Source organism: Neopelma chrysocephalum, unplaced genomic scaffold (assembly GCF_003984885.1).
Source record: "Neopelma chrysocephalum unplaced genomic scaffold, ASM398488v2 Primary Assembly neopelma1_119, whole genome shotgun sequence".
NCBI classification, from domain to species: Eukaryota; Metazoa; Chordata; class Aves; order Passeriformes; family Pipridae; genus Neopelma; species Neopelma chrysocephalum.
In genome coordinates, this window is record NW_020897781.1 from 8,274,472 (window position 1) to 8,302,261 (window position 27,790).

General features: G+C 43.7%; 1 protein-coding gene across 2 annotated transcripts in view; it reads left to right on the forward strand.

The window, feature by feature from the left end:
• The window catches only part of PREX1 (phosphatidylinositol-3,4,5-trisphosphate dependent Rac exchange factor 1), a 142,549-nt gene that overhangs the window by 43,071 nt on the left and 71,688 nt on the right, over positions 1-27,790 (forward strand). For both annotated transcript variants that reach the window (XM_027697302.1, XM_027697303.1), the window contains exons 2-5: positions 14,140-14,211; positions 18,462-18,584; positions 23,710-23,814; positions 26,663-26,764. In XM_027697302.1, coding sequence (XP_027553103.1) covers positions 14,140-14,211; positions 18,462-18,584; positions 23,710-23,814; positions 26,663-26,764 — 402 coding nt within the window. The remainder of the gene's footprint in view (positions 1-14,139; positions 14,212-18,461; positions 18,585-23,709; positions 23,815-26,662; positions 26,765-27,790) is intronic.

A 27,790-nucleotide genomic window follows, 5' to 3' on the forward strand; every position in this document is an offset into this window, starting at 1 on the left:
ACGTTTATTTAATTGGCAGAACTTGAATTCCAGCTTTATTTATGTAGGGAATTCTGAGCATCTGAATAGATGCACCACAAGTCACTGGCAATCTGAGAGTGTTTCTTTTATTAAAGTCTGGGGTGTTTTTCCACTCTAAATATTTTACTACAAATAAAAGCCCTGCTATGTGTGAGCACTCTGCCTGGCAATCAGCTGAGTTCACAGATGTGGTTGGGACTCTTGCAAAGGCCAAATTCAATCCAGTGTGTCAGTGTGGTGGATGAGGTGTGAAACAAGCTATTTGCTTTGGCCCAGCATGGACCTGGGCTTTGGCAGCATATTTAGAGGTTTGTTGTATGGACTGTGAGATGGTCCTTGGGGAGGGAGTGCCAGCAGTGTCTGAGGTGACTGGAGATGGGCTTGGACAGGGAGCTGCTGCACTGGCGAGAGTATTGGCTCCCAAGGGAACTCCTTGTGGGAATTTCTTTGCTAGACAGTAGGTGTTACTATTCAACCTCTGATGAAAAGGCAGCTGAGGGGAAAATACTGGAGAAGATGGCAGCCTGAATGAATGGCCTGCTAAATGCACCAGCCAGTGCACTGGCACGTGGGCAGTGTGGTGGTTGTCCTTTTTTTAGCAGGGTGCTTGCCAAAGGCATACCTGGCTGCAGGTCTGCACATAGGAGATACCTGTATTAAAAACAGTTGTTACATTTTCCAGATTACTGTCCTGGTGATAGGTCTCCAAGCTGCTTTAATAATTTTGTTGCAATCCAGGAGAGAAAGCTGTGGCAGGTTGCAGAAACAGGAGTTGGATCGGAGAGATGTGCTTCACATCTCCCAGCAACATGACTCAGTTGATTTCAGTTGAAGGGAGCTCAAATGTCATCTGTTTTTAGTTTAAAAACATCATAATACTTTGAACAAACTGTTTTGATCACAAAGCCCCTCCAAGGAAAATGAAAATTTTAGTAATTCCTTTTTAGATTTCCCATCTCTTTGCACCTCAGTAAAGAAAGCCATGTTTTTAGCTTTGCTCTAGAATGTGCATAGATTAGAAACACAGCTGCTAGTTCATTTTCAACACCACCCTCCTAACACAGCCCCGAACATCTGACCCATCAGCTCAGAGTAGCTCCAAGTGGAGCTGGCCTTTTCATGCAGCCTGCAGTTACAGAGCCCTGTCCATCCCCACTGATGCCCAGGCAGGACCAGCACATCCTTGGGAACTCTCCAGGCGAGCTGGGGGCCCTGGGAAGGCTGGGGAGGGCAGCCAGGCTGCTGGAGCCCATCAGCTCAGGGGCTGCAGCAAGCTCCTCTCTGCTCAACTTCCCCTTTATGTTTAAAATATAATGGTCTGATTCTTTGCTCTGATTCACAGGAAGCTGGGCTTTAAGACTGTGTGTGATATGATTGTGTTCTGCAAGAACGTGTGTGCAAAGAAGGAATGCCCCAGTGAGAGGGAGCTTTTCTTCTGTCTGTCACAATAAACCAAATGTAAGTAAGGGGACCTATGAACCCCAGCTCTGGTCTGGCTTGGGGCACTGGGACAGGCAGTATTTTTAGACTCTACTTGTCTAGCTCTTTGACCTGACAAAAATGGCATAATTTTCCACTTGTCCAAGAGGGAATGTGACAGGTTACCATTGACTGTTGAGTGCAGTGAAGAGTTTAGGTCTTCAATGCACCCCAAACTGCATTTTTGAATAGCCCAAATATTCTAGGTGTGTAAAGCTGGGCAGGACCCCTGACATCAATAAGCCTTCTGAGGATGTTTCTGAGGTCGCTGTGGCCAGAGGTTGGCCCCAGACCACTCTGCAGTGGGGTTTAGGGCTCTAGAGCTGTTTGAGAAAGAGAAGAAAAAAAACAAAAACAAGGCCCATAAATGACATTGTCTGCCTTCAGGGAAAATTTTTGTTTTTGTTAAATTTTTGGCATTATATTTCATAATTAATTGAGCAGTTTCTCCTGCCTGTTTGTCCCATACAGTCTGTGCTTACTGTTGTATTCCAGTATAGGAAAGTTGGCTGGAAAACTGTGTGCCCTCCCCATGAGCAGCTACGCTCAGGTGGTGCACACTTAAAAATGGTGCAGATGTTGTTAGATTGGGCTTGGTTAGGACAACTAGCTCAGATCAGCTGCTGGACCTTCAGCAGGCAGCTCTTCATCAGCCAAAGGGTTTGTTCCTGCTGGGGATAGTGATGAAAATGTGCTTGTGACGTTCATTTGTCTAATTCCTCTTTTAAACCAACATGTGAAAGATGCTCTTTCTTCCCCCCCCCCCTTTTTTGTGTGTAAATAATTGGAAATCCATCAAGGCAGACTTTGCGAGGTGCAGCTGTGTGTGCAGCCCGTGTGTCTGTGCAGGGTGAGGTAAAGCACATGCAAAGTGGCAGCTCAGAAGCTGTGCTCCTTTCTTTCCTGTGGGAGGAAGTACAAATGCATTGATGCTTTCAAAAAAACCACCCAGACCCAGCTCTAAATTAGCAGCTTTTTTGACTAGTTAGATCAGTAAAATGTTGGAGTCATGGTGTAGCTGAAACCAGACAAAATTCTCTGGGTTTCTTTTGAATTAAAGTTGAGTGAAAAAGCCTGAGTGCTTGGATAGAAAAGATACATTAAGTGCTGGGTTAAAAACGCAGCAAACTTTTTGCAAACTTATTCCCTGTACTTATAGAGAACTTGGTGGTCTGATCAGAGACCAAGGACCTTTCATTCTTGTTTACAGCATTATTCTTTTGTGAGTTAGGAAATTGCAGTAAAGACAAATATTTACTATGTAGTCAAAATATGGAAATGGATATCTCTGTAAACAGCTACTTTCGTTTCTGAGAAGACATATAGCATGACCTATCCTGCAGTTTGTATAAAGACAATAATTCGGGGACTAAACTTTGATTTTGGTGGGGGGGCTGGGATGTGTCACATTGCCTTGTGACCTCTGTGTGGGGAAGATGAAAATTCAGTCTGTCCTTCTTGAGTTTCATTTCCTTTCCATTTACCTGAACAAGGTTAATCCTTTAGCTCGCAAATAGACCTGCCCTCACTGCTGGTTTTATGAGGTGTGAGAATTCATAGCCAGGAGAGCCTGATGTGCTGCTTGCTTTGCAAGAGCAGCTCAGGCTGCACGAACCACACGGGATGGGGAGAGACCCGATTCCATAAATATCAGCCCATCCTGCCTTTAAAAGAAAAGGCTTGGGGAAATCAGAGTTCCCTCTTCCCCTGCTGGGATTCACCCTTGGTGAGAACTCCAAGACGGGACGTGTGTGGAGTTGGCAGTGCCTGGATGGAGAGCTGCCTTCCCCACTGTCAGACCACAGGCACTCAAGCACATTTCTCCCAGCAGGAAGTTTCAGGCTCCAAAGGGCAGGAATGCCGAGGCTTGTGTGCTGCCCCAGTTGCTGGTGATGAAGGAGGTTGTGTAGCAATCACTGTGCAGCCCCAGCCATGCAGATGCTGCTGTGTGTGAGGGGCCTGAGGGGAGCTGGCTGTGGCTGCTGCACAGGCAGGTTCCAGGAGAGTCTTCTAAACTAGAAATAACTTGGGAATTCAAGTCCCTTGATCCATCACTGCACATGTATCTCGTATACCTGCATACATGTGCAGTTATTACTACTTGCTGCTTAAAATCTGGTGGCCAATATGCTTAAAATTGAGAGATTCACTGACATTTTTAGTAGTTCCTGCCAATTCCAAAGCTAGTTTTCTGGATAAGGCACCTATGGATTTCAGTGCTCCCCATATTACCTCAGTTATGAACACTAATTAATAGGAATCCTGTGAGTGCATAAGGAGATCTGATGCAAATAGTTCTGAGGCCTCCTCTGAGATAAACTCTCTGGTTTTGACATTTTAATTGGTTCTTTTGTAGCCCTGATTTTTATCAGTTAACAAGGTACAAATCTGTTGAGTCATTTTGCGCTCCTGGGTCCTTTTAAACTTAAGAATCAAACACAAATAATACTTTATATGTGCATTTGATTTGGTCCCTAACCTGATAGACACCCAGCAGGTGTATGCTGGCACATGGAATGCTGTTGGCTCAGCTTGTTAGTCTCTTGTATCCATGGGAGTTGAGGCCAGGCAGGCATCCCCTGGAGAAGATACCTGGGGAAGCAATTTCAGTATTTAGGTCCGAAGTCTGATGCTGAACTGGCTCATGAGACTCTTAAGTACGTATCAGAAGGGCACAGATAAAGTGTTCCTAGAGAAATAAGATCCTGGGATTTTGTTACGTGTTTGCAGTGTAGATCAAGTTTATGGGTCACCTGAGACCGTGGTACTTGGGCCCAGTGTGGATTCACATGTAATTTAGGGCAGGTGTCAGTGAACCTGATGGCAGTCAGCTGAACTGAGCTGCTTCAGCTGGCTCAGAGATTCAGGCTAAGCTTAAAAGTTGGTATTATTCCATATCATCATGTAAACTCAGTTTACAGCTTAGAGCCAGGTTGTCAGGTGGGTCTGCTCCCATCAGTGAAGTTCTGTGGATTTACACCCCTGCACATTTGGGCAGTTCTGTTTGCCTGACCATTCACTTAAAGTAAAATTATTAGCTTTGGGGCTCTGAAATGTTCAGCTCATTGCACATATTCAGAAACTGGGTATGCAAGACAAGATTCAACATCTTTTAAGCTTTTCTCTATTCTCTGTGATCCTTATTCCTTCCTGCTGAGTGAATAGCACTGGTGAAGTCCTAGACTGCATTGCAACTAATGAAAAATATTCTGTGGACTTTACTGGTACTAGATTTGATGTTTTTCTCTGTCTTGTCTGTTTAGTGTTTAATGTATTAAACACAATGACTGGAAAGAGAGTAGAAAAGGAACAGAATCTTTTTTATATCAAAGTTTTTTAGCTTTGTAATCTTGACATATTAATTGAAGAAATTCTAATTCTTGCTACAATTACATTAATCATCTTGATTTTACTTTTTTTGGAGACTACTTGATGTTTCTACATCCCTCTTGAAAAAGGAGTAGCTGTGAAGAGCTTGAAACTGGATTAAACATTCCCTGGTGCTGATAGGATCTTAATAGTTAGAGCCGTCACTAATCTAGAACCCATTGCAGTCTGCAGGCATCTCTCCCTTATGAACACAGTGAATAAGAAATATGGGTCAAATCCTGAAGTATTTTTATGTTTTTTACTGGCCCTTGCTCTTGAAGCAAACTTTGGTTAAAGTACCGTAAAGGCTAAGCAGACACAGACTGGTCAGGATTTATTCCGCTACATAACAGAGGAATGAAGTAAACCACACTATTCAAACAAACTGTGTTCTGAAAGCATTTTGAAGAGTGCCACAGTGCAGTAAGATGATTAAAATCATCTCATGATTGTAGTACAGGGAGGAAGACATGAAGAGGCCAGTAAAAGGGAGAATATTCCAAAGGCTTGTGAGAATTAGGCACATAACTGTCTTAAGCTCCTTTGAAAATCCAAACAAATACATTTTCTGTTGATATTAGAATGGGCTGGAATCTTACAGGGGTAGATGCTCACAGAAGGGCTGCTTAAGCAAAGAAGAGGAGGGTTTTTTTCTAAGCCTACAATAATGAGAATGTTCAAAGTGATGCAGAGATAGTGTTGTACAGGAGGGAGAGGATGAAGAGGAGTCAAGAGAGGCAGGGTATGGGACATACGAAGAAATTAATAGCAATGAGCCCTAAAGGATTTTAAAGAAAGCAAAGGTGAAAAATCTAGCTTTTGGGGCCCTGAAATGAATTGGGATCTTCTGACCTGCCTGAGGATGCAAATATTAGTGGCTGAGGGGAGGAGGGGCTGGCAGAGGTCAGGGCAGTGGTAGAGAAGAGACAATGGCCCCTCTGCAGCACCAGCCTGTCTTTCACTTCACAAAAGGTTTTTTGTAATTCAAATGAGAACAACCCCTCCTTAAGAAAGGGATCTCTCTTTGGAGGGAGAAACACTGCAACATACTTTACTCTCACTTCCCTTTGGTTACACCTTCCTCCATCAGTCAACGCATGAATGAATTTGGTTTGACCTTTGTTCTTGCAGAATTCCAGTGTAAACAGCAGTACACTGGAAATACAGATATGATCCAGGATCTCTCTGGAGCTTTCTTTGTAAGTGACTTTTTCTGGGAAGTGCTGCTGGATCAGTTCACTTGTGATGGTCCCAGGCCACCACCGTGCTGAGAACATCTGTGGAGGTGAATTTTGCCTGTGTCAGCTCGCAGCCCCCATGTCCATAAGCAGCCACGAGTGACTGAGGGACAGTCCTGGGTCACTTGTAGACAGCATTCAGTAACACTTACTGCCCTGGGATTTGTATTGGCAGATGCTGTGGAAGTCCTACAGCCAAGGAGGGTGGTCTGAGCTAAACTGGTCCCCCAGGCTGGCTCTGATGGAAAGGAGTTGCCTGCCTGGAGCTCTGTTGTAGTGGGAGCCTGGGTCATTAACGCAGGGAAGGCTTTCAGGGCTGGGAGTAGATGGATGAATCCTCAGCTGAGCCACAGGGATTTGTTGACAGAAACCGTTTTGTGCTGGGCCAAGAGAGTCAAAGTGAGTAAAAAGCTGTTGGAATGTCTGACTCCCTCAAGCACCACTGAAAATTCCAGTGCTGTGCAATGCCAGTATTTTGTGACTGCTTCTTGCTAACCCTGATGTTACAGACAGTGTAACACTCAGTGGCAAGATAAGTGTAAGATAAATCAGCCAAGTGTGGTCGTAACTGCATGACCCTTAAAATTCAGGATTGGCTAAGGACAAATCAGTTGGGTTTTTGGAAGTATCTCAGGCACGTAGCTTACGTTAGCAGTGGCTGTTTCTCTTATCTAGTATTTAAAGAAATAATCCAGTTTATTTATTCAAGTGTTTTATTCATACATACACTTACATAATTTTAAATAGCTGAGTTTCTAAATGCTTCTCTATATTTCGTTTAGTATGCATTAGCATTCACCATATGTCAGACTAAGAAGTGGGGAAGCAGTTTCAAATAGCCATGATCCATATTTAGTTAATGTTTATTAAATCACCAGTATCAGTAGAGGTTTTGTAATATGTATACATGTATTTATTGCTTATGTATCTGTACGATTATAAAAAATACCATTGAAAGTATGCTTCAGGTCAAAGGATCTCTCCTCTGATACATCTGGATTTTGCAACTGAAGCTGCATTTCTTTTCTGAGTTTCACCTGAGATGAAATCTGCTTTTTTTGCAAATGGTCGTGCAGTCTGCTGTGGGAAGAGATGGTGCTGCTGTAGCACCCCTGTTTTTGTTGTGTGTGAAATGGTTGTTATTCTAAATGACAACACTCGAATGAAAAAAAAAATCTTCTTAAAAGAAGGAAGTGGGGAGGTGGGGGTGGAGTTGGAGCATATGAGGAAGAAAGACATTGTCCTCAGGGATATGGGAGTCACAGTTCTGAAGAGAAGGATCCTCGTGGTTGTTTTCAGTAGTGCAGTGAGTATTGTGGAGCACAGATGATTGGTATAAGTGGTTCACCTCACTTCATGTCTGTAGCTCAGGATTATGGAAGGTCTGTAACCTCTCTAGAAGAAGAGTCATTTTAAAAACTGTACAGTAGAGTCTGTTTGAGCTTCTGCTTGGCAGTAGCAGTGATGCAGCTTCTACCACTCAGACTGCCTGAGCTGTTTGCAGAGAATGTGTTTGATATTCCATGATATGCATGACTTTCTTTTTTTTTTTTTTAATCATCTTGGTTAGCTAATAGTTTAGTTCCTCATCAGGGGATAGATCAAAAAAATAAATATGTACCAATAAGCTTTGAGGCTTTAAAGCCAATTTGATACACAGGAAGCCTGAAATTAGGGCAATAAAAGATATTTCTGGTGCTATTTCCTCTTACTAAACACCTCTGCCTATCAGGCAAATCCCTGTTCAGCTATTTGCTGATGAATTAATTTGCCTGTAGATCTCAGCTACCTTTTGCAGAGTTGCTCTCTCTCACAGCTGTGGCTCTTTATTGTTTTAAGAGAATTTAGAGAAAATATTCTTCATAGGTGAAATCCTCTATGCAGGAATTTCAGTATAATGCATTCATCTGATGCTTAAGTTCTTCCTTCTTCAGACACTGGTAATTTAAAATGAGTTTTTATAGAAATATTAATATAGCAGCCAGTAATTGAACAATGAGGGAATACTTGATTGCCAGTAGGAGATCCAGTAATACACTGTTTAACAGCAGTACAGTTGCTTCAGTCTTGCTCCATTTGACATGTGTAATGCCAGTGATGTCAAAGGAGTTGCTTCCGATTTCCAGTATTCTAACTTTAAATTTCACAACTAAACAAACCTGAACCTGGCCCAGTATTCTGCATTCTGTGCTGGCTTTTGCCCAGGACAGTAAGAGGTGTTGGAAACCCAGGCATCTGTATTTAGTCAAGAATTTCTTCCTGTGTCTCTAGGGTCCAGCTGTCCCAGTAGAGGTTGGCTGACAGTGCCCAGCACTGCAGAGCACACAGGGGCAGCAGAACTGAAGCAGGTTCACCCCCAGCCAAGGTGTCTCCATCCCCAGAGCTGTGAAAGCCCTGCAGTCAGGGAGTTACAGCTGAAATGCTGAAGACTTAGTTTTCTGTAGAGATGCAGACTTAGTTTTTATGAAGGGGGGGGGGAACCGGTTGTGCTGGGATTTATTTTGTATAAATAGCCCTGTGCAGTCATTGTTATGCTATTTGGAGATTATTTATTGCATTGTCTCTCAGACTTCAGTGCAGGTGAGGACTGCAGTTCACATGTGGGATGGGAGGCAGGGTATTTGCTTCCTGTCATTTCTGTAGAGCTTTAGCTTATAAACTGCATATCTGATAGGAAGAAAAAGAGTATGAGGATGACAAGCTTCAAAGCTAACAATTGAGTAACATGAGCAAGGATGCACCTGCTCTTAAAACATGAACTTTGGCAAACATTCATTTTAAATAATCAGAATATTTCAGTAGAGCCATGTTCCCCCAGGACCTTCAAGCTGCTTTGCTAAAGACAATGGGGTTTTTTGGTGTAGAGGCAGATATTATCTTAAACAGCCACATTTAGTGGCAACACTAATTCAAGTGATAAAGAAAAGAGAAATTACAATTACATTTGCAACTTCTTGTTCATATGTTTTCACTCTGTCTCGTCAGGGACAGATGCTTGGCCCCTGTGCTGTAGTTGCAAGGTGAAGGTGCTCGTGATGGTCAAGTGTTGGAATTCATTGTCCACGTCACCTCTTAATTTTTCACTCTGAGCACATTTTCTTGGAAACAAGATATCTTGCAAGAAGCTTTATACAATTGATTGCACAAGTGTAAAGCAGTTTATTTATTTAACACTAAAAATACTAGGCTCATCTAGATCCCATGATCCTTGTTCCAAATCAGTCCCCAGCCACTGAACAGAATTGCCTCATTGTCTCCTAAGAGCAATGGCATTCCACTCACCTGTTCAGAAAATGGGTTTTCCAGGATTGTGCTGTCACTTGTTGGTCCCCCTGGACACGGGGCTGGTTGCCTCATCACTGCCTGTTTCTGTTCTCCCTTTCGTTTCCCTCAGGGGCAGGCACACTTTGCCTGCCTTGCTGTTTAGTAAGAAATCTGCTATTTCTGAGCCTTTGAGGAAGTATCTGCCATAGACATGAATTTTGAGAAGGGTCATGGGCAAACTCACTGCCTCGCCTTTTGCATGTGTTACTTATGCTAAATAGAAGATGGGAAACAACTAATTTTCCCTAATGAGGTCAGGGCTCCAAGTTGAGTTCAACAAGGCCCATTTGAAAAGCATTTGAGAGAAAACCCAGTATCTTCAGTCTGTTTTGTGTGAGAACAAACTTGCAATTAGCAGATTCTTTCCTTAAGTTATGCTCTGTGCTTTCGTGGTTCAGAGGTGCTGCAAAGACACTCAGATCAATGAGGTTTCATTGCAACAGTGGACTGTGAGGATCATGAATGGAAGAACAAAACACCTTCATGCAAAAAGGGCCATTGAAAAGTACTTATTTACTGAAATGAACTTTTATACCTAAATTTCTCTCTAGATTTGTAATTTCTGTTAGTATTTATTGGAAGAAACTTAGTCAACATGATGTGGTGCTGAAAGGAAGCATTTCACTCTGCTCATTCTGATTTGTCATAGATTTGCTTGAATCCTGCAAGGCATTTGTACTGTGAGACAAACTATAAACTGTGTTTATGCATGACATGAGGAGCATCAGCTGTGACCTGCTGAGTTTGGAAGTAACAGACCTTTAGGGCAGCAAGTCACAGTGCACAAATAAATGTTTTGTTGATGCAGCAGCAGAATTTTAAGCAAAAACAAATCCTCAGTGGACTGTTTTCCTAACGCTGAGCACGTTAACATGGAAGATGGGACTTTTACAACCTTTACCAGGAGAATGAAAATTTCTCAGCCTGGTTTCCTGGTTTTTCCCTACACTGTGCCATGACCTGGTTTTGTTATGGACTCACAGGCTCTGCCAGTCCTTCTCTTCTGTGCTGTGCAAGCAAACAGCTCGGGCTGCTCAGGGACCTGGCCCAGTGTGAGCACAGCAGAGCACTGGGAATGGCAGGGCGGACAAGGGGTTTTCTGCCTTGGTTTTCCTAGCCCTTGTTTTTGTGAAATCTTTAGCCTTGTAGTCCTGAGCAGTGTCCAGCAGGCAGACAGAAGGAAGCAGAACCTACTTTTGTTGCCTGTTTCAGCACTCCAGCAGTGTCTTGGTGACCTGCAGTTGGTGGTTGTTTCAGTGATCCCTGCTAGTTTGGAAGGGGAGGAAGCCCCCAGCTCGCCCCAGTAGAGAGCTCTGCTCTTGACTGCGGTGCAGGGGTGATCGTGATCATCCTGCAGTGTCCTAGAAATGACTTGCAGAGTCCCCAAGTCCTAGGGGTGTTTTTCAAGATCCCCCAAGAAAGCTGACCCCTGTGCTTCCACATATCCCTGGAGGCTCAGGAGTTCATTTTTACGGAGCTATGAAGTGTTGCAGTTGAAAAGGGTTGTACTGATGGACTGACAGTTCCTCGTGAAAATGTCAAGGACTAGATCCCTTGAAATCCTAAATGTAGGTTGGAGCAGCCAGAAAGAGCATTTGCCTCAGGAACTTTTTAGGTGGCCAGAAGAGCCTTTACCCCTTCAGCTGATTCCTCTTTAATAACAGTATGTCCTCTTTAATAACAATGTTTTGGAATATAAATAAGATACAGGTACAGCAGGTTTTCTAATATTCACCACGACCACCTTCTCTCCTTTGGCATCACTTTTGTCATGTCCTGGTCCAAATAACTCTGATTTTCCAGCTAAATCAATGGGTCTGATAAAAGATCATAGCACTCCCTTCCCAAAAAGAGTTGCATGCTACTTGTGTAATGGGTCTTGGAGTCTGTGTCACCAGGTGATTCGAGAGATGGTGCTGGTACAGATGAGCTTAGACCCTAATAAAACAAGTAGCATAAAAAAAATCACTTGAGAAGTTTGGGAAACACTGACCTGAATGTCAGAATACCATCTCTGGGAAAGGGGCTGCTTTTTCCAAGCAGGAAATTGTTTGGAAAGAAAGTGGTGTTGCCATGTGAACAGGGCATGCAGCATTAGCTCCTTGAGCCTGCTGTTTAATAGCTTGTGTTTATCATGCTTTTTATTTGAATTGCAACTGTGTTCTTCTTGCACCTGAGAAGGTGTTGAAAATTAGGAAACAAATAGTTCTGCATCTGCTGAGTTTTGATAATTTGAGGGGAATTGCACTTTGGAAAGTAGACTACTGAATTTCTGGGACCAAAATCTCCTGTAGCTGTCATGTTTTATTCTTTCTGGAGAGAATTCCTGCTGTTCATGTACATCAAGGCAAATCAGAGGCTGTAGGAGATTTGATGGACTATCTACAAAGTTCACTGCCTGTTTCCCTCTTATGTCTTCCATCCTTTCTCCTCTGTCTCTGCTTTTCTATGTCTTTCTCTCATCTTTTTTTTTTAAATTTTTTCTCTCTCCTTTTCTCTCTTTCTCCTGCTCACATTGAGTGATCTTTTCAGACAAGCGTCACAGGAAAACTGTTTTTTAGATTAACACAGTCTCCACTTTTTTTTATTGACTGGCCTGTAGCAGCTAATGTGATTTGCACTTCTGTATACAGCTGTCTATTATTAGACCCACCATACTGGGACTGATGTACAGGTAGCTGTTAGTCACCAGTGGAGCTGCTAATTGTGTAGATTAATTGATCATTCCAATTCGATTTGTTGTCTCCAAACAGAGATGTGATTAAAGCAAGGAAAAACCTCTGCCTGGCTTATGTTTTGAGAATGAGTGACTTTAGTGTGATGTGCTACCTTGTATAACTCAGATGCCTGATTATTAATGCTCTGCTGTCTCCCCCCACACTGAAGTGGGAGGGCAGCAGCTATTCCTACCAACCCTCCTGTCATTAGTCACCAGCAAACACTTCACCTCAGCCAGTTCCCTGCCTGGGTTCCTGGCCCCATTGTTGGCAAGGTGGACTGGCTGCTTCTTGTAAAAAGCCTCTTCTGCCTGTGGCACCTGTGTCCTGTCCCTTTAATGCAGGAATCTGTTCTTCAGACTTCTTAGTCCACACAGCTCCTCCAAGCTCTCCATATCTAGCTGGAATCTAGACAAGATCTCCTTCCTGTTTAGCAATACAAGAGGAGCAATGTGGTTATAGTCCTTGAAATTTATTCAAAAGCATGTTGAAAATCCAGGGCCAAACCCAAATGTAGGGTCTCTGTGCCTCATTAATTAATCTTTTATTGGTGCCTGTCCTATAAAGTGTGAATGGCTTATGACTGACAGAGAGCCATGGCTAAGCAGGAACAGAGATGTGCCCCTGTTAGTGCTGAAGTCAGGCAGAAGGACACGTTCACTGTCTTCCAAGCAAAACACCACAGGCAGAGGCATTCCACAAGCTCCAGGTTTGGTCCAGTGACATCACTTCTTATCAGGTTGTAGGCTGCTGCCAATCCCAGCAAGCCAAAGGCAAAAAGCAAAAGCTGAGTATGCACCAGCTGACATGGACATTGCTCAGGAACAGTTCAACTTTTAAAAGCCTTTTATTATCAAGCTGTAACAAAGCTGCTTTGTGCCATAAATACAAAGACATGACCCGCTTCCCCTTGCTGTGTCAGGTGGGTAAGAAAAGTTCCTTTCATCCTTGTTCACAGCACTCCCCAGGGCTCCCTGCTTTGTGTGGGAGGCAAGTTAGAAACCACTGACAAGAACAGAGAGGAAAACTCTCTGCCCTTCTGTGCACAGGTCATGCAGTTTATTGCAGGAGATTTTGTCCTCTCCAGCTTCCCTTCAGTCTCACCTGCAGGTATTTGCATCTCTGCTGATGCCTGTGGAAAACAAAGTTCTTTGCTCTCAGTTCAGAAGTGCCCTTTAGCCAATGGTTGCTAAACCAGTGGAGCCTTGAGGTAGAAATCCCTTGCAGTGTTCTTTGCTAAACCCTTCTCACTGACTCAAATATGCTGTGGGTATGTTCAGTGCAAATGCAAGTAGGTCCTAACTTCCAATAGCCAGAGTTTTGCTTTACAGGCTGATATTCAGATCACTGTCCATTTGTATCTGGCCTGGAGCTTTTTATTGACTTGGCTGCAGAGCTGAGGGAAGGGGAAGCCTGACCTAAGTGAAAAGTTCCAGTGTTGTTTTGTCTGTGTTTAACCAAATGAAATAGAGTGAACAGGATAACGTATCTCAGGCACTGTCTGGTGATTTCCATTTCCCTGCTCCACGTACTGAGGTTGTTGAAATCATCTGTAGCCCCAGCTGAAGGCTCTGATGTGCCTCAGTTCCAGCAGAGTGAATGTCCCTTTGTTGTTCTTCGCAGTCCTTTGCTGACACACGTCTCGCTGTGCGTGGGCACAGCTGCATCCCAGAGACAGGGGAACCTTCAAAGACAGAGCAAATGGACCCTGCTGCAGTCTGCTGGTAGTAAAAGATAATTAAGTCTAAAAGTTTCAACAAAGGGAGGACGTTTATTGCCAGGCAAAGCCCAACAGCATTGTAGGAAATGTCTTTGGTGGTGCCTGTCTGCAGCTCTCCCATCTGTGATGGGGAGCTGGTAAATGTTTACATTCTTTGGGTCTTAAAGGTAGGTAATCAGCCACACTGTGTTGATGGGAACCTAGAGGATCTAAACTAGTGAAATCAAACTGTATCAAGCCATTTAAACATCATCTTTTTTTATCTCTGCAGGCATTTCTTCACCGGATCCGTCAGAATGCTGTGGACAAAGCTGAGAAGTACATCACAGAGGAGAATGTTAAGGTATTTCTTCTGTCTTCCTCATTTTCTTGGTAGGGAAGATAATATGCAATGAAAGGCCAGGTTCAGGGATATGAATATCAAATACCCTCTTGTCATATTGATGCTTATTATTAAGCTGGTTCCCTAAGGGAAAGAGCTCGTGTTGACAGTTTATCTGTCAATCTGTTTGCCCATTCTTATAGCTGTCATCTTCCAGCAATTTTTCATCTCACCAGCTAATTTCAGTAAAATTTGACAACAGTGCAGTGTTGTCAGAGATACTAACTTCTGGCAAGATTTGTGAAATGGTGAGTAGAGGACAGAGAGGCCATTTCAGCGTCTTTGAGAGGAAAGGGAGGGAATGCACAGTCCTTGTCCATTTTGCCTGTTCAGTTAACCAATTCATATCTGCTGTCTTCTACTACTCTAAAATTGATAGGGCTTGTGAAAAGGAGGCAGGAATATTCCTTTGTGTTCCAGTGGAAAGGAATTTGGGTTCTTGTGGGAGGACTAAGTAATGCGAGACCCTTGTGTGAGGAGGTTCCTGCATGAAATTTGCACTGGCAAGAGATAAGGGACATGGAAACAGGACTGTGAGGTACTGGCCTCTCTAGTGCCTATGGTCACAGGGGACCTTGTTCATTATGCTCATAAATATAAGCAACACTTTCTTGTAGTAATTTGGCTTAAAACCTCACCCTGTACACACGTGAAACCAAAGCCCTGTTCGTACCCTCGTGCAGGTGAACCCTGCTGATGAGTGGCACAGTGCAGTTTGTTTGCCACTGCAGGCTGGTTTACTGGGCCTGCCTTTGGTCCTGAAGCTCCTCCATCAGCAGGAGCTTTGCCCTGTGCACCTGTGGGAGCAGGGCAGCAGCAGGACACGTGTTACACCAGGCAGTGCTGCTTCCTGCATTTCCTGGCCAGTGTTCCCTGGCTGTCCCAGGTGCCAAGCAGGGCTCCAGCCCTGCTCTGCCTGTCAGGCCAGCAAGGAGTGCTGTTGGCTGGCTGGCATCAGAAGGGGCTGGGAGCAACACTGATGGCAGCTTTGTGGAGCTCAGCCTCCTGCTGTCTACAGAATTGGAAATCCCCAGTCCCCAAAAACTCACCATCCAGTGTCTGAAGTAAATTCGGGGCTGGCTGAAGAAAAAGTAGACAAGTGATCAGTGACAATAGATCTTGTGTGCAAAAAGTGAGTCTGCTTGCAAATAAACCTACACAACTATTTGCCAATTTGAGAAGCAGCTGCAGATGCTGATGAAAATTATTATCCTATCATTATTCGTATATCGTCAAAATGAATATTAATTATGACTGCCATATAATCAGATACAGTACCCACAAAGCCTGTGCAGAAGAATGCATATTTTCTTTGCTGATTTAAATGTATTTGTATTTGAAGTTTCTTCACACTTCTCTGGGGAAGTACCAATTCATTTTTGTGTCATTCTTGAAGTGCTTGGGGGGTCTTTTTGAGGCCACTGTGAGACCTCATTTATTCTTGTTATTACAATACCCAGCCTTCAATAACAGAGCTTCTCTTCAGTAATAAAGGGCCTATGCCTATTGCTGGTGAAATAGAATCACAAAGCCACAGTTTTTCTGATTAGAGGAATATATTCAATATTATCTCCTCTTTCCACCCTCCATCTCTCACTATGCCAAATAATTTAATAGTTTTTCCTGCAGTTGGAAGATACTCGTACTTTTTTTCCTTCTTTTTTTCTCCTTTCTTACTGGTAGACATGGGAAAAGCAAAGTGGTGTTGGGACTTCTAATAATCTCCCTGCTGATATTCTGTCTCGAGTCACCAGAGAGCTGTAAGGTGGCTGATGGTAGCAGAGACTGTAAAAATGGTTTGGCAGCTCATGTAAGGAGAAACCTGTCTTTTCTTCCCTTTCTTCATGCAGCAGAAATGTCTAGAGGAAAATACAGGGTATTCTGGCAGTCACTCACCTCTGAGCAAAAGGAGAAAGTACTCTTGAGGCTAATTTGGGTTATTGCTCCCACTATTATTTTTGCAGGTTTCTCCTACAGCTGGAGCTGAGCATGGGGAGATTTCAGTAATCTTTGGCCACTGTAGCCCCTTCAGAAGGGCTGCACTGAGTCCTGTGCCGGGCCCAGATTTTACAAGTTCTCCAGTGATTAACAGCTGCAGCAACATCAAACAAAAAAAAATTGGTTTTAATTTCTATGCTGCCTCATGTGGCAATAACTCTCCTGATCTGTTAGTACTGTGCTGTCACCTCCCTGATCCAGCAGGTTGAAGGCAGTACAAGGGGAAGGTGGGCACAAGGGTGGGAACTGCCTTAGACACAGGAGCAGGTGCAGTCAAGGTCTGTCTGCTGCCCTGATTTTCAAGTGACTCTTGTCTGCAAATTCTGCTGCAAGCAGAGCTCTTCTGATCACCAGAGAACTCATTAGATTGCACAGATACTCCTTGGATCAAAAAACACCCCCGAAGGCTGCTCCTGAAGGATAAAATCATCCCTGACAGATGTTTTCCTCTTGCTTGTTAATCCCCTTTTGGCACAGCTTCTGGCAAAGCCACGCAGGCAGGGGCTGCCCTGTCATCACATCACTTCCAGCCATGTGACAGAACCATTGTAGGCTCTGCTTGAATAAGTGCAGGAAGTTTTCTGGGAGCAGGTTTGTAGCTCCCTGGCCTTTTCTTGGCTTCAGAGCCCATCAGTGCAAGTTCAGTGCATTGGAATATTTTAGTTTATTGAGGAGCTCTGAGGCACAAGCATGCATTAATGATGGTACATACTACATACCTCAGCATTCCTGAAGGGAGAGGGGAGCAAAGACAAGGAACATGCAGCAGGCTTTGCTCTGCACACACATCCAGCTTGCAGGAGTTTGAGAGAAATACTCTCTCCATTCTTGAATAACAGAAGGTAGAGAGCTGAACCTGGGTACCTGCAGAGAGGAAGGCTCCTTGAATTCCTAATCTAGTCTACCCCTGCTAAACCAGAGAGAAACTGGTTATAAACCAGGAATTGAGGTTTCATTTCTATGACTAGACTTGATTTACAGATTATTGTTCCTTTGAATTGCTGCCACATCATCAGCCACCAGGTTGAGTCAGTGTCACGTCCAGTGAATAAATTCCAATGCATAAAGCTGAAGTGTTCAGTGTTAGGGGAGGCATTTTGGGAATCATTTGGAGGATGTTAGGCTTGATCACTTCCCACACCAAATGCCAGGAAGATGAAGACTGGCTCTGCCAGGCTGCACACTTTGGGGTTTAGAGAATTGTCTCCCACTCTCTGAGGCAGAGCAGGGAGTCTTCTTCCAAAGTGAAAGCTGGTTTGACTGCACTGCAGATCTTCTCTTTGCAAGTGTTGTAATTAAAGCAAAGTGATAGAAACATTGTCTGCAATGTGTGTGTGACTGCAGACTCCAGGATTTCCTCTGCCCTTTCAGGCTTCCAGTGGCTGCCAGTACTGGTGGCTGTCACTGTACATCAGGACTTGTACCCCTCTGTAGGTACCATTCCATCTCCTACATGTGGATTCACACTTTCTTCTATTTTATATGAAAACGATTAAGACTTATAAATTTAATGTGTTTATAGCAACTTTCACCCTGGCAGTTTATTCCCCTTAGCACACATATATTCCAGTCCCAGGGATCACATTACTGTCACAATTACCTTTTAGCACAGAGCTGAACCAGAGGCCTCTTTCCCTGTACATGTGCCTTTGGAACCACCCAGGTCAGTGAAAAGGGAGCTCTGAGGTGCTGCTCTTGAGGTTTGGGAAGATTGTACACTGTTCTTTTCTTGGGTCAGTGAAATGCTGCTTCCCATGTGGCAGAGATTTCGTCCCCTCTTTACAGGTACACCTTTGTGTGTGAGAGCTTTGAGTCCCTTCCTTCCAGGAAGGGATTTCTAATGCGTGGGAAGGAAAGGCAAACGACTCCCTGCTTCTGTGTCCTGCAAAGTGAGTTTGGTCCTTTTGGCTCCATTCACATGGCTGGTCTCATAGGGAATTTTCTCTAGACTTGAAGGAGGTTGCTCGCATTCATCATGCTCAGGGGGCTGAAAAGATAACCTTCATTTGCAGCAGGTGTTTCAGGAGCAATAAAGATTTCCATGGAGGGCCAGGAAAGGGGCAAATATGGTGTATTTCGCTCTGTACAAGTCCCTGTCTGTGCTTTGCATCCTACCATGGCAAGTCTAGAGCCACAATATTTTGGTGCCACTACTTAAGCAAACACTCTGAGATGTATTAAAAGCTAGCAATGTTTTTCTTGTTATATTTCAGATCTTATTTTCTAACATTGAAGACATTCTCGGTGTTCACAAGGAGTTCCTGGCTGCCCTGGAATTTTGTTTACAACCAGAACCTCAGTCTCAGCATGAACTGGGAAATGTTTTCTTAAAATTTGTAAGTACAATGACTTAATGCTATCTGCAAATGCAGTTTCCTGTCATAAGCTCTCCTGCCCCTCAGTAAGTCCTAATCTCTAAGGCTTGTAGCAATACTATGACAATGTGTGTTGTATGAAGGTTGTAGGTAGGGTGGGAAAAAATTTGTGAATGAGAACTTGTGAATTAGAACAATGGACACCACATCAAACTCAGCTAAACAACAATGTATTTTTAGAAACTCTTCCTTTTCCCATTGAATTTTTTTCCTTTTTTTCTCACCCAGCTGATCACATTTTATTGCTGAGAATTTGTCTGCTTTGGTTCCAAATGTTTCAAAAAAGCAGCTTAATTTCAAGTAAATGAAGAATTATTGTGTGTATTGTAAAATTTTAAAAAATTGAAACCCATGAAGGTAAAAATGAAACCCAGAGGACAGTACATCATTTACAGTAGTTGGTGTCTGTACATACATTTGTTTGTAAATGAAAGGCAGTGTGAGAGGGTTTATCTTGCTGAAATGAAGCACAAGTTACAACACCCAGCCTTTGAGCATGGAACAAATGAGTACCTGCACTTTGTAGCTCCAAAGTAGATCCAGTGTGGCTTTTGAACTCCTGCTGCAGGCTCAGGATGCCAGACACAGAAGGGAAAGCATTTCTGTGACACAAATTCACTCTGCCAGGTAATTTAGGACATTTTGGTGAGTTACTTCGGTATCCTCTGGCTTTGTGCCTGACAGCTGGTACTTGTTCTGCTGTACAGCCGTGACATGATCCTGTGTCTGTCCTCATCTGCTCTGAGGTGCTGCTCCCTGATCCAGGAGAGCACAGACCCCCCACAGGAACCCTGCAACTGCAGCTGCTGATCCTGCACTGCCTCTCTCCTTGTCGTTTGTTTCTTATGCTGTGGAATTGTTCCTGTGGTGGATTTTTGGTTTGTTTCCCGCTTGGCCTGATTTCAGTCACATCCGTGTCCATCCTCTTGACTGACGTGTGTACTGAGCATACCCTGAGTTACAGGCTGAACTGATTTAAATGCAAAGTTACCTAATTTACATGTAACATAATTAGAAATTGCACATTTTTTTCACTTGGAGCAGCCCTCCTGAGATGGCTGAAAATTAGAAAGCAAGTACATAATAGCCATTTCTTCAAATTCTTATTAACTCCATTAAGCCACAGGCCCATTTCCTATCAAAATGTGTTCTATTAGGCTTTCATAATCAAAATTCATGCTTTCACAGTTCATCAGGTTTGAGTGGGCAGCAGTTATACAGCCATTCATTACTTGGAGCTTTACCAACTACCCTCCTCATTTAATTTTTATTTATGCTGTGACAATTATTAAAATAGTATCGGAAAGTGGGATACTGAGACCATCCCCAGAATTGTATCAGATGTGAGAAATGACTGTCAGCTGCTGAAAAACTTACTGGTTAAAGCCTTGACCACCCACTGGAATCATTGGCTATGAACAAGATATACTGTATTAATATATTAGTATTCATTAGGGAGACTGTCAGAACTAGAGGGTGATGCTGTCAGATTGGCTGCTGGGTTGAAGTGCTGCTGGAAAACCCAAAATGTTTACTTCCAGTTGTTGGATGGAGTGCAAGGCCTGAGATATGTAGTCACTGTCACCGTTTCCTTGTATACGAACATACCATTTTACATTTATTACTATTAAATTATAAATTATAATTATGGAATATTACTTAACTATCCACCATGAAGCGATACAGGAATTATGAAAGTGCAATGCACAGGAGTGAGTGCTGGTGAGAACTGGTCTTCTGATAGTCAGTGTGACTGATGGGAGCTCACCTCGCTGTCTGTGGAGTGCAGTGCCAATAATGGGCACCCCAACTGGTTCATGGTCCCCCTGGGGAGAAGCAGCTTTGCACATGGAAGTAGAACATGTATTTAATTCAGAATATATGGAAAAAGTTGGTCTCATCCATAATTTCGTTAAGGAAATGTAGGAATACCATTAAGAGCAGTTGGAACCTCTAGTCGGAGTAAGGAACAGTCAAGGAAGGGAGAGCACATCCACTGGCTGTGCAGTGACCACAGCTCAGCTGTGCAGGTCAGGAAAACATGGGACTGTGGAGCAGGAGGGCAGGGAATTGCCAGATCCTTCCTTTCTGATATTGCCAGAGGTTTGGTGACATATTATCTAGAAATTAGTTCAAGGGAAATGTGCTTTATGCTAATTTTTTAGGAGCGGTGTTGCATGAGTGGTCAGTTTTACTGTCTAAGTCATCAGGGATCTTGTTTTGTTGAGAATTATGTCTTCTGTTTGGGTTTTTCATGTTGACAGAATTGGTTTCAGCCTGCTTTGAAACAAGAAAATGCCATGCCTTGTTAAAAATATGTCCAAATAAAATGGTTACAGTTTTCCAAATGCCTTACTTGTTTTTTCTAGTCAAAGCTGTTTTCAAATTTGTACTAATTTGTGGGCAGTTCTAATGGACCCAAAATAACATATTGGGAGAATAGACTATTGGTTAAAGATTTATTTTAACCAAACAAAGAACACTACAGACTTACCAAAATCAGGAGGTCTTGCTGTGTGTCCAGCAGATTTGCTGAGTAAGAAGGTGCCATTTTTACGCGGGCCCATCTCTGACCATAATTGCACTTCAGTCTAGAGAAACTGCAGGTTCAGAATTCCTGAGCTAACATCTGTAATTAGGTAACTGATAATTTCCTCCCCAAGCAAGGGGAGAGCCCAGGACTGCCTGTCACCCAGAGAGGAAATTAAACACTTGAGCCAGTGAGTCATTTCCAGCATAGTTCTCATGTTTGTGGGTCGCGGGCGTGCGGCACAGCTGGGGAGGGCTGAGGGAAGTGCTCTGGTGTGTGTGCAATTACTGTGCTGCCTCGAGCTTCAGCACAGGGATTTTGTCATGATCTAAATATAACCTCCCAAACTCCAGGCACTCAGAGCTGCAGTCAGAAACCTGGGCAGTGACATTTTGTGTGCACTGATGTAGCGGATGCTGCCGTGTTAATGGCTCTGTTTTTAGTTTGGAGCATGGTGCTTGTGTGCTTCCTTGGAGCTGAGGAGGGGTGAGAGGAGGAAATGTGGGAGAAACTTGGATATCTGTCTTATTCTGTAACTCTAGTTTTTATGGGTGACAACAATCCTATTGACTTTTTTCTATTGTGCTACGGACCCAGCCCTGCCTTTTCCTGCATCTGGTGACCAGAGCCTTTGTTTCTCTGCAGCTTTCCAGTATTCCCAGTATTCCCAGTAGCAACTGACCAGCTGCCGATGAAGGATAAAAGCTTGCACGTGTTCATTCCAGCTCTTTGCACCCTACCCTTTGTGGCTGCTGTTTTATTTGCTTTGTACTATTGTTCTTGTGTTTGGGCATACATATATTTATTCTCAGTTCTTTCTTTGGAAGTACGAGGAGGGGAATACATTTCATCAGATGAGTGATAAACCAAACCCAAAAGTGTTTTACAGTCTCTGTGCATGTACATCTACCTCTGAGCATCTGACTAGAATGTCAAATTCTCCTCAACTAACATTAGCTCAATCTCTTTTCCATATGACAATAGCAAAGGGAATACCCAGGGAGTGCAGCTGTATTCCCATGGATTCATGTTACAGAACTCCTTCAGTTGGCAGTAGTTTTTTGCTTGGATCAGTATGAGCTATCTTAAAAGTAGTTAGATGCTGCAGAGATCTTCAGCTAACTCAGGAAGGTTTAGGAGTGCTAGGAGCCAAATCAAAACTCAAAAAAATTAACTTGTAAGTTCTAGGGAGATGGAGAGGTCCAGGTAGAATGTTTTCAGACCAGGATCCTGATGTGAATGCAACAGCAAACTATGGAGGGGATTGGCTGCATGGCTTGGTGCCCTTGAGGTGTAGCTCTGGAAGGCCTCACATACTACCCCTGACAGAGTTCCACACTATTGCACTGAAATGACTTCTGATATGCAAAGTAGCCTGTCTGGGTGCACTCCATTGTGGCTAAATGTGGAAAATAAACTGCTATTGTGAGAAACACCCAAAAAATAATGGGGTTTTTTTGGCTTCTGAATTGTTCAACCTACCTAAAGCCTATTACACTGTTATGGCCCCCTTTTTATCCTGATGGATGCAATACTGGAACCCCAGAACATTGCTGCTGAAGGTTCAGCCAGTCCCATCAGCCTTGAGAGGATCAACTCACCTCTTGCCTCATCTGCTCAGTCCATACCTGCATGGAAATAGTTGTTACTGCTTCTTTTTTGAATCACTCCAGTGTTTCCAGATACCTGGTGCTTGCAGTGGGTTCAGCATCTCTGATCATTTTAGACAGAAGAAGTTGCACTGTCTTTGAATCTGGAGCTCAGTAGAGCAGAACTTGCTGCCCCTGCCCTGCCAGCTGACCCTCCTTTCTTAACAGGGGATTTCCTTCCAGCATGTGCTGGTGGCTGTGACATGGCCCCATGTAAGTAGTACCTCAATCTAGTTCTGAAGCTGCCTTTCCCTTTCTTTAAATATGCTGGTTATTTTGTGTGTATTTCATTAAATTCTTCCAGTTAGGGAAACTGTTATGGACAGCTGTTTGGTGTTGTCTGCCACTTGTTTCAGAACACAGAGTGAACCAACCAACTCACTGGGGCTTGGCCCTCACCCATGAAAGGCAGGGAGTTTCCAGCTGCTTGCTTTGTGTTATAGTTCCCCTCCAGGTCTCAGCTTCTTCCAGGCCTTGGTTCTTCTCAGCCACCTGTGTTTCTTCCTCCTTTAGGAGTGGTCAGCACAGCTCAGAAACATCAGCCCTCTTGCTCCTGGCTTTTCTTTGCTCCTGGTTACTCTCATGGAACATCCTAACACACATACAAGTATCCCTGAGATAGCAAAATCCCTCCTTTCAGCAAAGAATATCTGTGATCTCAGTGATGTGTTAAGAGGAAAAGTGCTGGAAGTCTCAGTGCTCCGAAAGCTTCTGTTGAGTTGCAGCAGAGTTAAGCCAGGAGTTAGTGGAACCCCTGTGTACATTATTCACATTAGAGGAGTGTCACATGCTTCATGAAAACTCCAACCCTAATGCCACTTGGAGTGCACCCCTGTTTGTAAAGAATGTGGAAAATATCCTCTCAAGTTGTGTCTGAGTCAATAAGTTGCTCTGTTTTTCCCTGCAGAAAGACAAATTCTTTGTGTACGAGGAGTACTGCAGCAACCACGAGAAAGCACTCAGACTGCTGATGGAGCTGAACAAGATCCCAACAGTGAGAACATTCCTCCTGGTAAGCACCTTCCCTAGCACTCTTGACTTAACAATCTGACTGTGCCCTGTACTCATAATAACCCTTTGGTATCCCAGGAATGCTGGGCATTTTGCAGGTAGGATCCATTCCAGGTATGGAGCACTCAGGGTGGGTGGGCACTGAGGTAACTGGTGAGTTGAGGCACAGAACTGAGCACCCCTCTGGTGTTAGTGATTGCAGGGGAAACAGGGAAGATTATTTTTTATGATTTTTTTTTTAAGAAGCAACAGAAAAAATGAGCACAGATTGTTAATAGAGTAATGCAATAAGTCAGCAGCAGGACTGAGGCTAATTCCCATTGGATTTGATTCCCTGCTCAGTTCTCTAACCAGTTCACCATCTGCAGGCTCACCAGAAAAATGTGGCCTGCTTCTGATACGCTTTTCCCCATGAGTCCAGTTGTGGGCAGGAAATGTAGTCTGGATGAACTGTTTTGGCTGCATCATTGCAGCTTATATCAAAAGTGACCCAACTCCCCATCCAAGCCATGGTAGGTCTATACTGGGAGGGACTGTGGCCATGCAGCCTTCAAATGCCTCTTAAGAGTCCGTGTTGGGAGGAGAAACAACCAGTGGACAGTGCCTTCTGCCCAACATTCCTTATTTTGCTTTCTTTTCTTGGTTGTTTCTTCTCCTTACTTTCACCCCCGTTCTGCTTGATTTTTGAATGTCTCATTTTCTTGCCCACGGGTGCATGGCATTTGGAATGGGGTTGGCACATAGGTGAGGCACATCAACATTTTTCCTAGTAAATTCTGTGAAGTAAAAGGCTGTGTTTTTGCCAAGGACCTGCTCTTCTTTCTGCTTGTCTTTCTGCTCTTCTTTCAGACTTTTGCCAAAGGTCTGCTCTTTCCCAATATAGTACAGCAAAAGAAAACTTCTGCATAAATGTCAGTCGCAAGCAGGGCCAGAGCATTCCTTTAGCCACAAAATACAGGCCTCAGAGGGAGCAGCAGGGACAAGCCCTCATGCTGATGGGTAGGCAGAGCCTCTTTGTCATGTCTGAGTTTTAATGAACCTTGTTAAGCTCTGAGTCACCAAATGACCCTTTCCTTGTTCATGGGTTCTTTGGGTGCTTCTGTTGAGGGGAACTAATGAGAAAGAGGAGAAAAAAGTACATGTAAACAACGTCCTTCCCAACATTCAGAACGTTCTCCACTTGCACTGGATTGACAAAGCCTCCTGTGTGTTACTGGCAGCAGCTGATTACAGGGCACACAGAAGATGTCACACTGTCTGCTGTGGGTTGCTGCAGCACCTGAATCCAAGAGAGTCTTAAAATAGCAGTAAATATGGGAAGAGAGGCTGCACTGAAGTGTCTCCTTTGCTGTGGCTGCTGTAATTTCTTCCAGGCCTGCCTTCCCTTCTCCACTGCCTCCTAAAGCCATGGCTGTAATGCCACTGTGCAGGGAGGGCAGTGTTAAAATACAAAGCTTTGCTTGTGAGGGCAGATTTGGCCTGATTGCCCCCTCACAGCTGCTGAAACAGAAAATGTGGGAATGTGTTTGAAAAATCAGTAAGTGTTAAAGGGCAGTTTTGAGCCCAGAGCTAGAGAGGGGGCTGAAAGAAGAGATGGGAAGGACTGAATCACTCGAGACTTGGAAAATTGGACAGGGAGCATTGTGAGCTGGTAACCAATGCCAGAGATCTAGAATAGCCTGGGGAGGGGTTATTTTACAGACAATTGTCTGTAAAAATACCAGTTAGGACTAATGAGATTTTATGTATGATGTCTGTGAACATTCCTTGAAGAGAAGGATTGTTGAACTACAGCCAAAAACCCACTAAATTTCAGAATGTGTCTGAGCCACAGCACACATTTCACAGGGGAAAATGTTACTGGTGATGCCCCAAAGCAGGCCCTTCTTGGCTGAACTGCATTTAACTTCAGCTTCTGTGGACAGGACAGGTTTGCAACTGGGGTGATTTTTGGAGCAAAGTCCATATTCATGATTGAACATAGGAATGTGGACTAGTTTATCTGAAATAGATTTGAAGTCCTTCTGAATCCACTACCTGTCTCTGGCAGCAGCCAAGAGCAGAATCTTCAGGGAAATATATAAAAAGCTTACAGTAAGTCAGTGTTCATTTGTCACACAGATTATAGATTATTGTGACAAAATAAGGATAGATCAAGAACTATAAATGTTTTTTTTCCCAATGCCATACCCAATTCTTACACTCCCCTTTTGTGTTAAACCTGAGAAATGAATGTCCATAACCTGTTGGGAAGTTCATGTGTGCTGGTTTAGGCAGCCAGTGCACCCAGGCTGTTTGTCCAGCTGTGCTCAGGCAAAATGTTTTGCCAGAGAATTGGTGGATGTGATGCAGATGAGTCATTTGTTCCAATTTCAGTTCAGTTTCCTTCAGACATAAGGACTGGACTAGAATTAATGACATGATTGCTAGTTAGTAGGCTTTATTTTAGCCTTCAAGAGTTTGCTGGACCAATAGTGTAAAACTAGTGAACGAAACCAAATGTTCATACCTATTGTGGGGCTGGGTTGGATTCTTTCAGGTAATGGTGCATCCAGGTTTGCTGATTGCCATCGTTCTGTTATGACATTTATTGAGCCACCAGCTGTATAATATTTCTCTGAGATGATACCTTTCTGCACAGCCTTGTTATCCACAACAGATTTTCTTCTCTTGATGCCTGCAGGGTTGATGGCTCTATGTCAGTGGTAAATGAAGTGCCATTTCCTGTACCTTAGATTTGACAAAATGTTTTGTGACTTTAATGCATGTTATAGGAATACAAAATCATGTCAAAGAGCACCTGAAAGGTTTGTGTCTGAGGTAACATCTCTTCCCTTTTTTGATTATAGGGTTGTATGCTTTTGGGAGGCAGAAAGACGACAGACATTCCACTGGAGGGTTATCTGCTGACTCCAATTCAGAGAATTTGCAAATATCCACTTCTGCTTAAGGTAAACCAAAGAAAGTATTTCTCCAGATGGTTGTTTTATTCTTGGAATGATTCTGCATTTTTTTAGCCTTGACTTTTGTTGCTACTACTGCTTTCCTGAAAGTTTGATTGTCTCTGAAGAAAGTGGTTTTTTATGGGTGCAGGTGAAAAGGTGCCTGATGGTAACAGGGTGGGTGCTAAATCCTGTAATGGTCTGGGTAGACCAGACAGGCTCTTTTGACTTAAGTTCTCTTCAGATGTTACTAAAGCTTGTGAGTGCTATTTCAGCCACTTCCTGTAAAGCTTTGTTCAGCCAGAATTGTGCCAACGTTCCGAGGGATTGGGTGGCTCTGGGGACTCTAAACTGGATATGTCTTTCATCACAATGTGTCTGCTTTGAGTGTGTTTAGGTCAGTAATGATCAAAATCCTGTATCATCTGACAGCTGTTCATCAGCTTGTTTGAAAAGTGTTTGGTTGTCTCAGATGATTCCCAGTGGATGGGTGTGATTGCAGAAATGAGGACTGTAAGTGGCAGTAATTGGCCCCCGTGTTGGTATTCTTACCATAGCAGCTAAAGAATAAAAGACCTGGAGAGAGCTAAGTTGCCTCTCATCCCTCCAGGTCAGGACAAGGAGAGGGAAAAGGAGAGAGCAGTTTTTGGGAGAGCTGGCAGGAGAGCTGGCAGCAGCAGTGGCCTTGTGGGCACTTTGTGGCTACAGCCATCAGTGTTCTGTGATGTGAGTCCCTTCCTCAGCCAGAGTAACACTGCATCTACTGAAACAAAATTAATTAAATAAAGGAGGAGCTTCCCTCACACTTGGAAAGAAGGGTCCCTTTCTGAGTTCTGGAGGAAAGTAAGAGCCCTGTGCTGAGCTGGTGCTCTTGGTCCCAGGCTGAGCACATGAACCAGCTGTGTCCTGTGCAGCTGTTGCAGTGCTGTGCCCTTCCCATCCCCAGGTGAAGGGGTTTTGTAGGTATGAGCTGTTTGGCTCAATACTCATCTGCTGTGCCACTGAAAATTGTAAATTACTTGTTTCATCTGATAA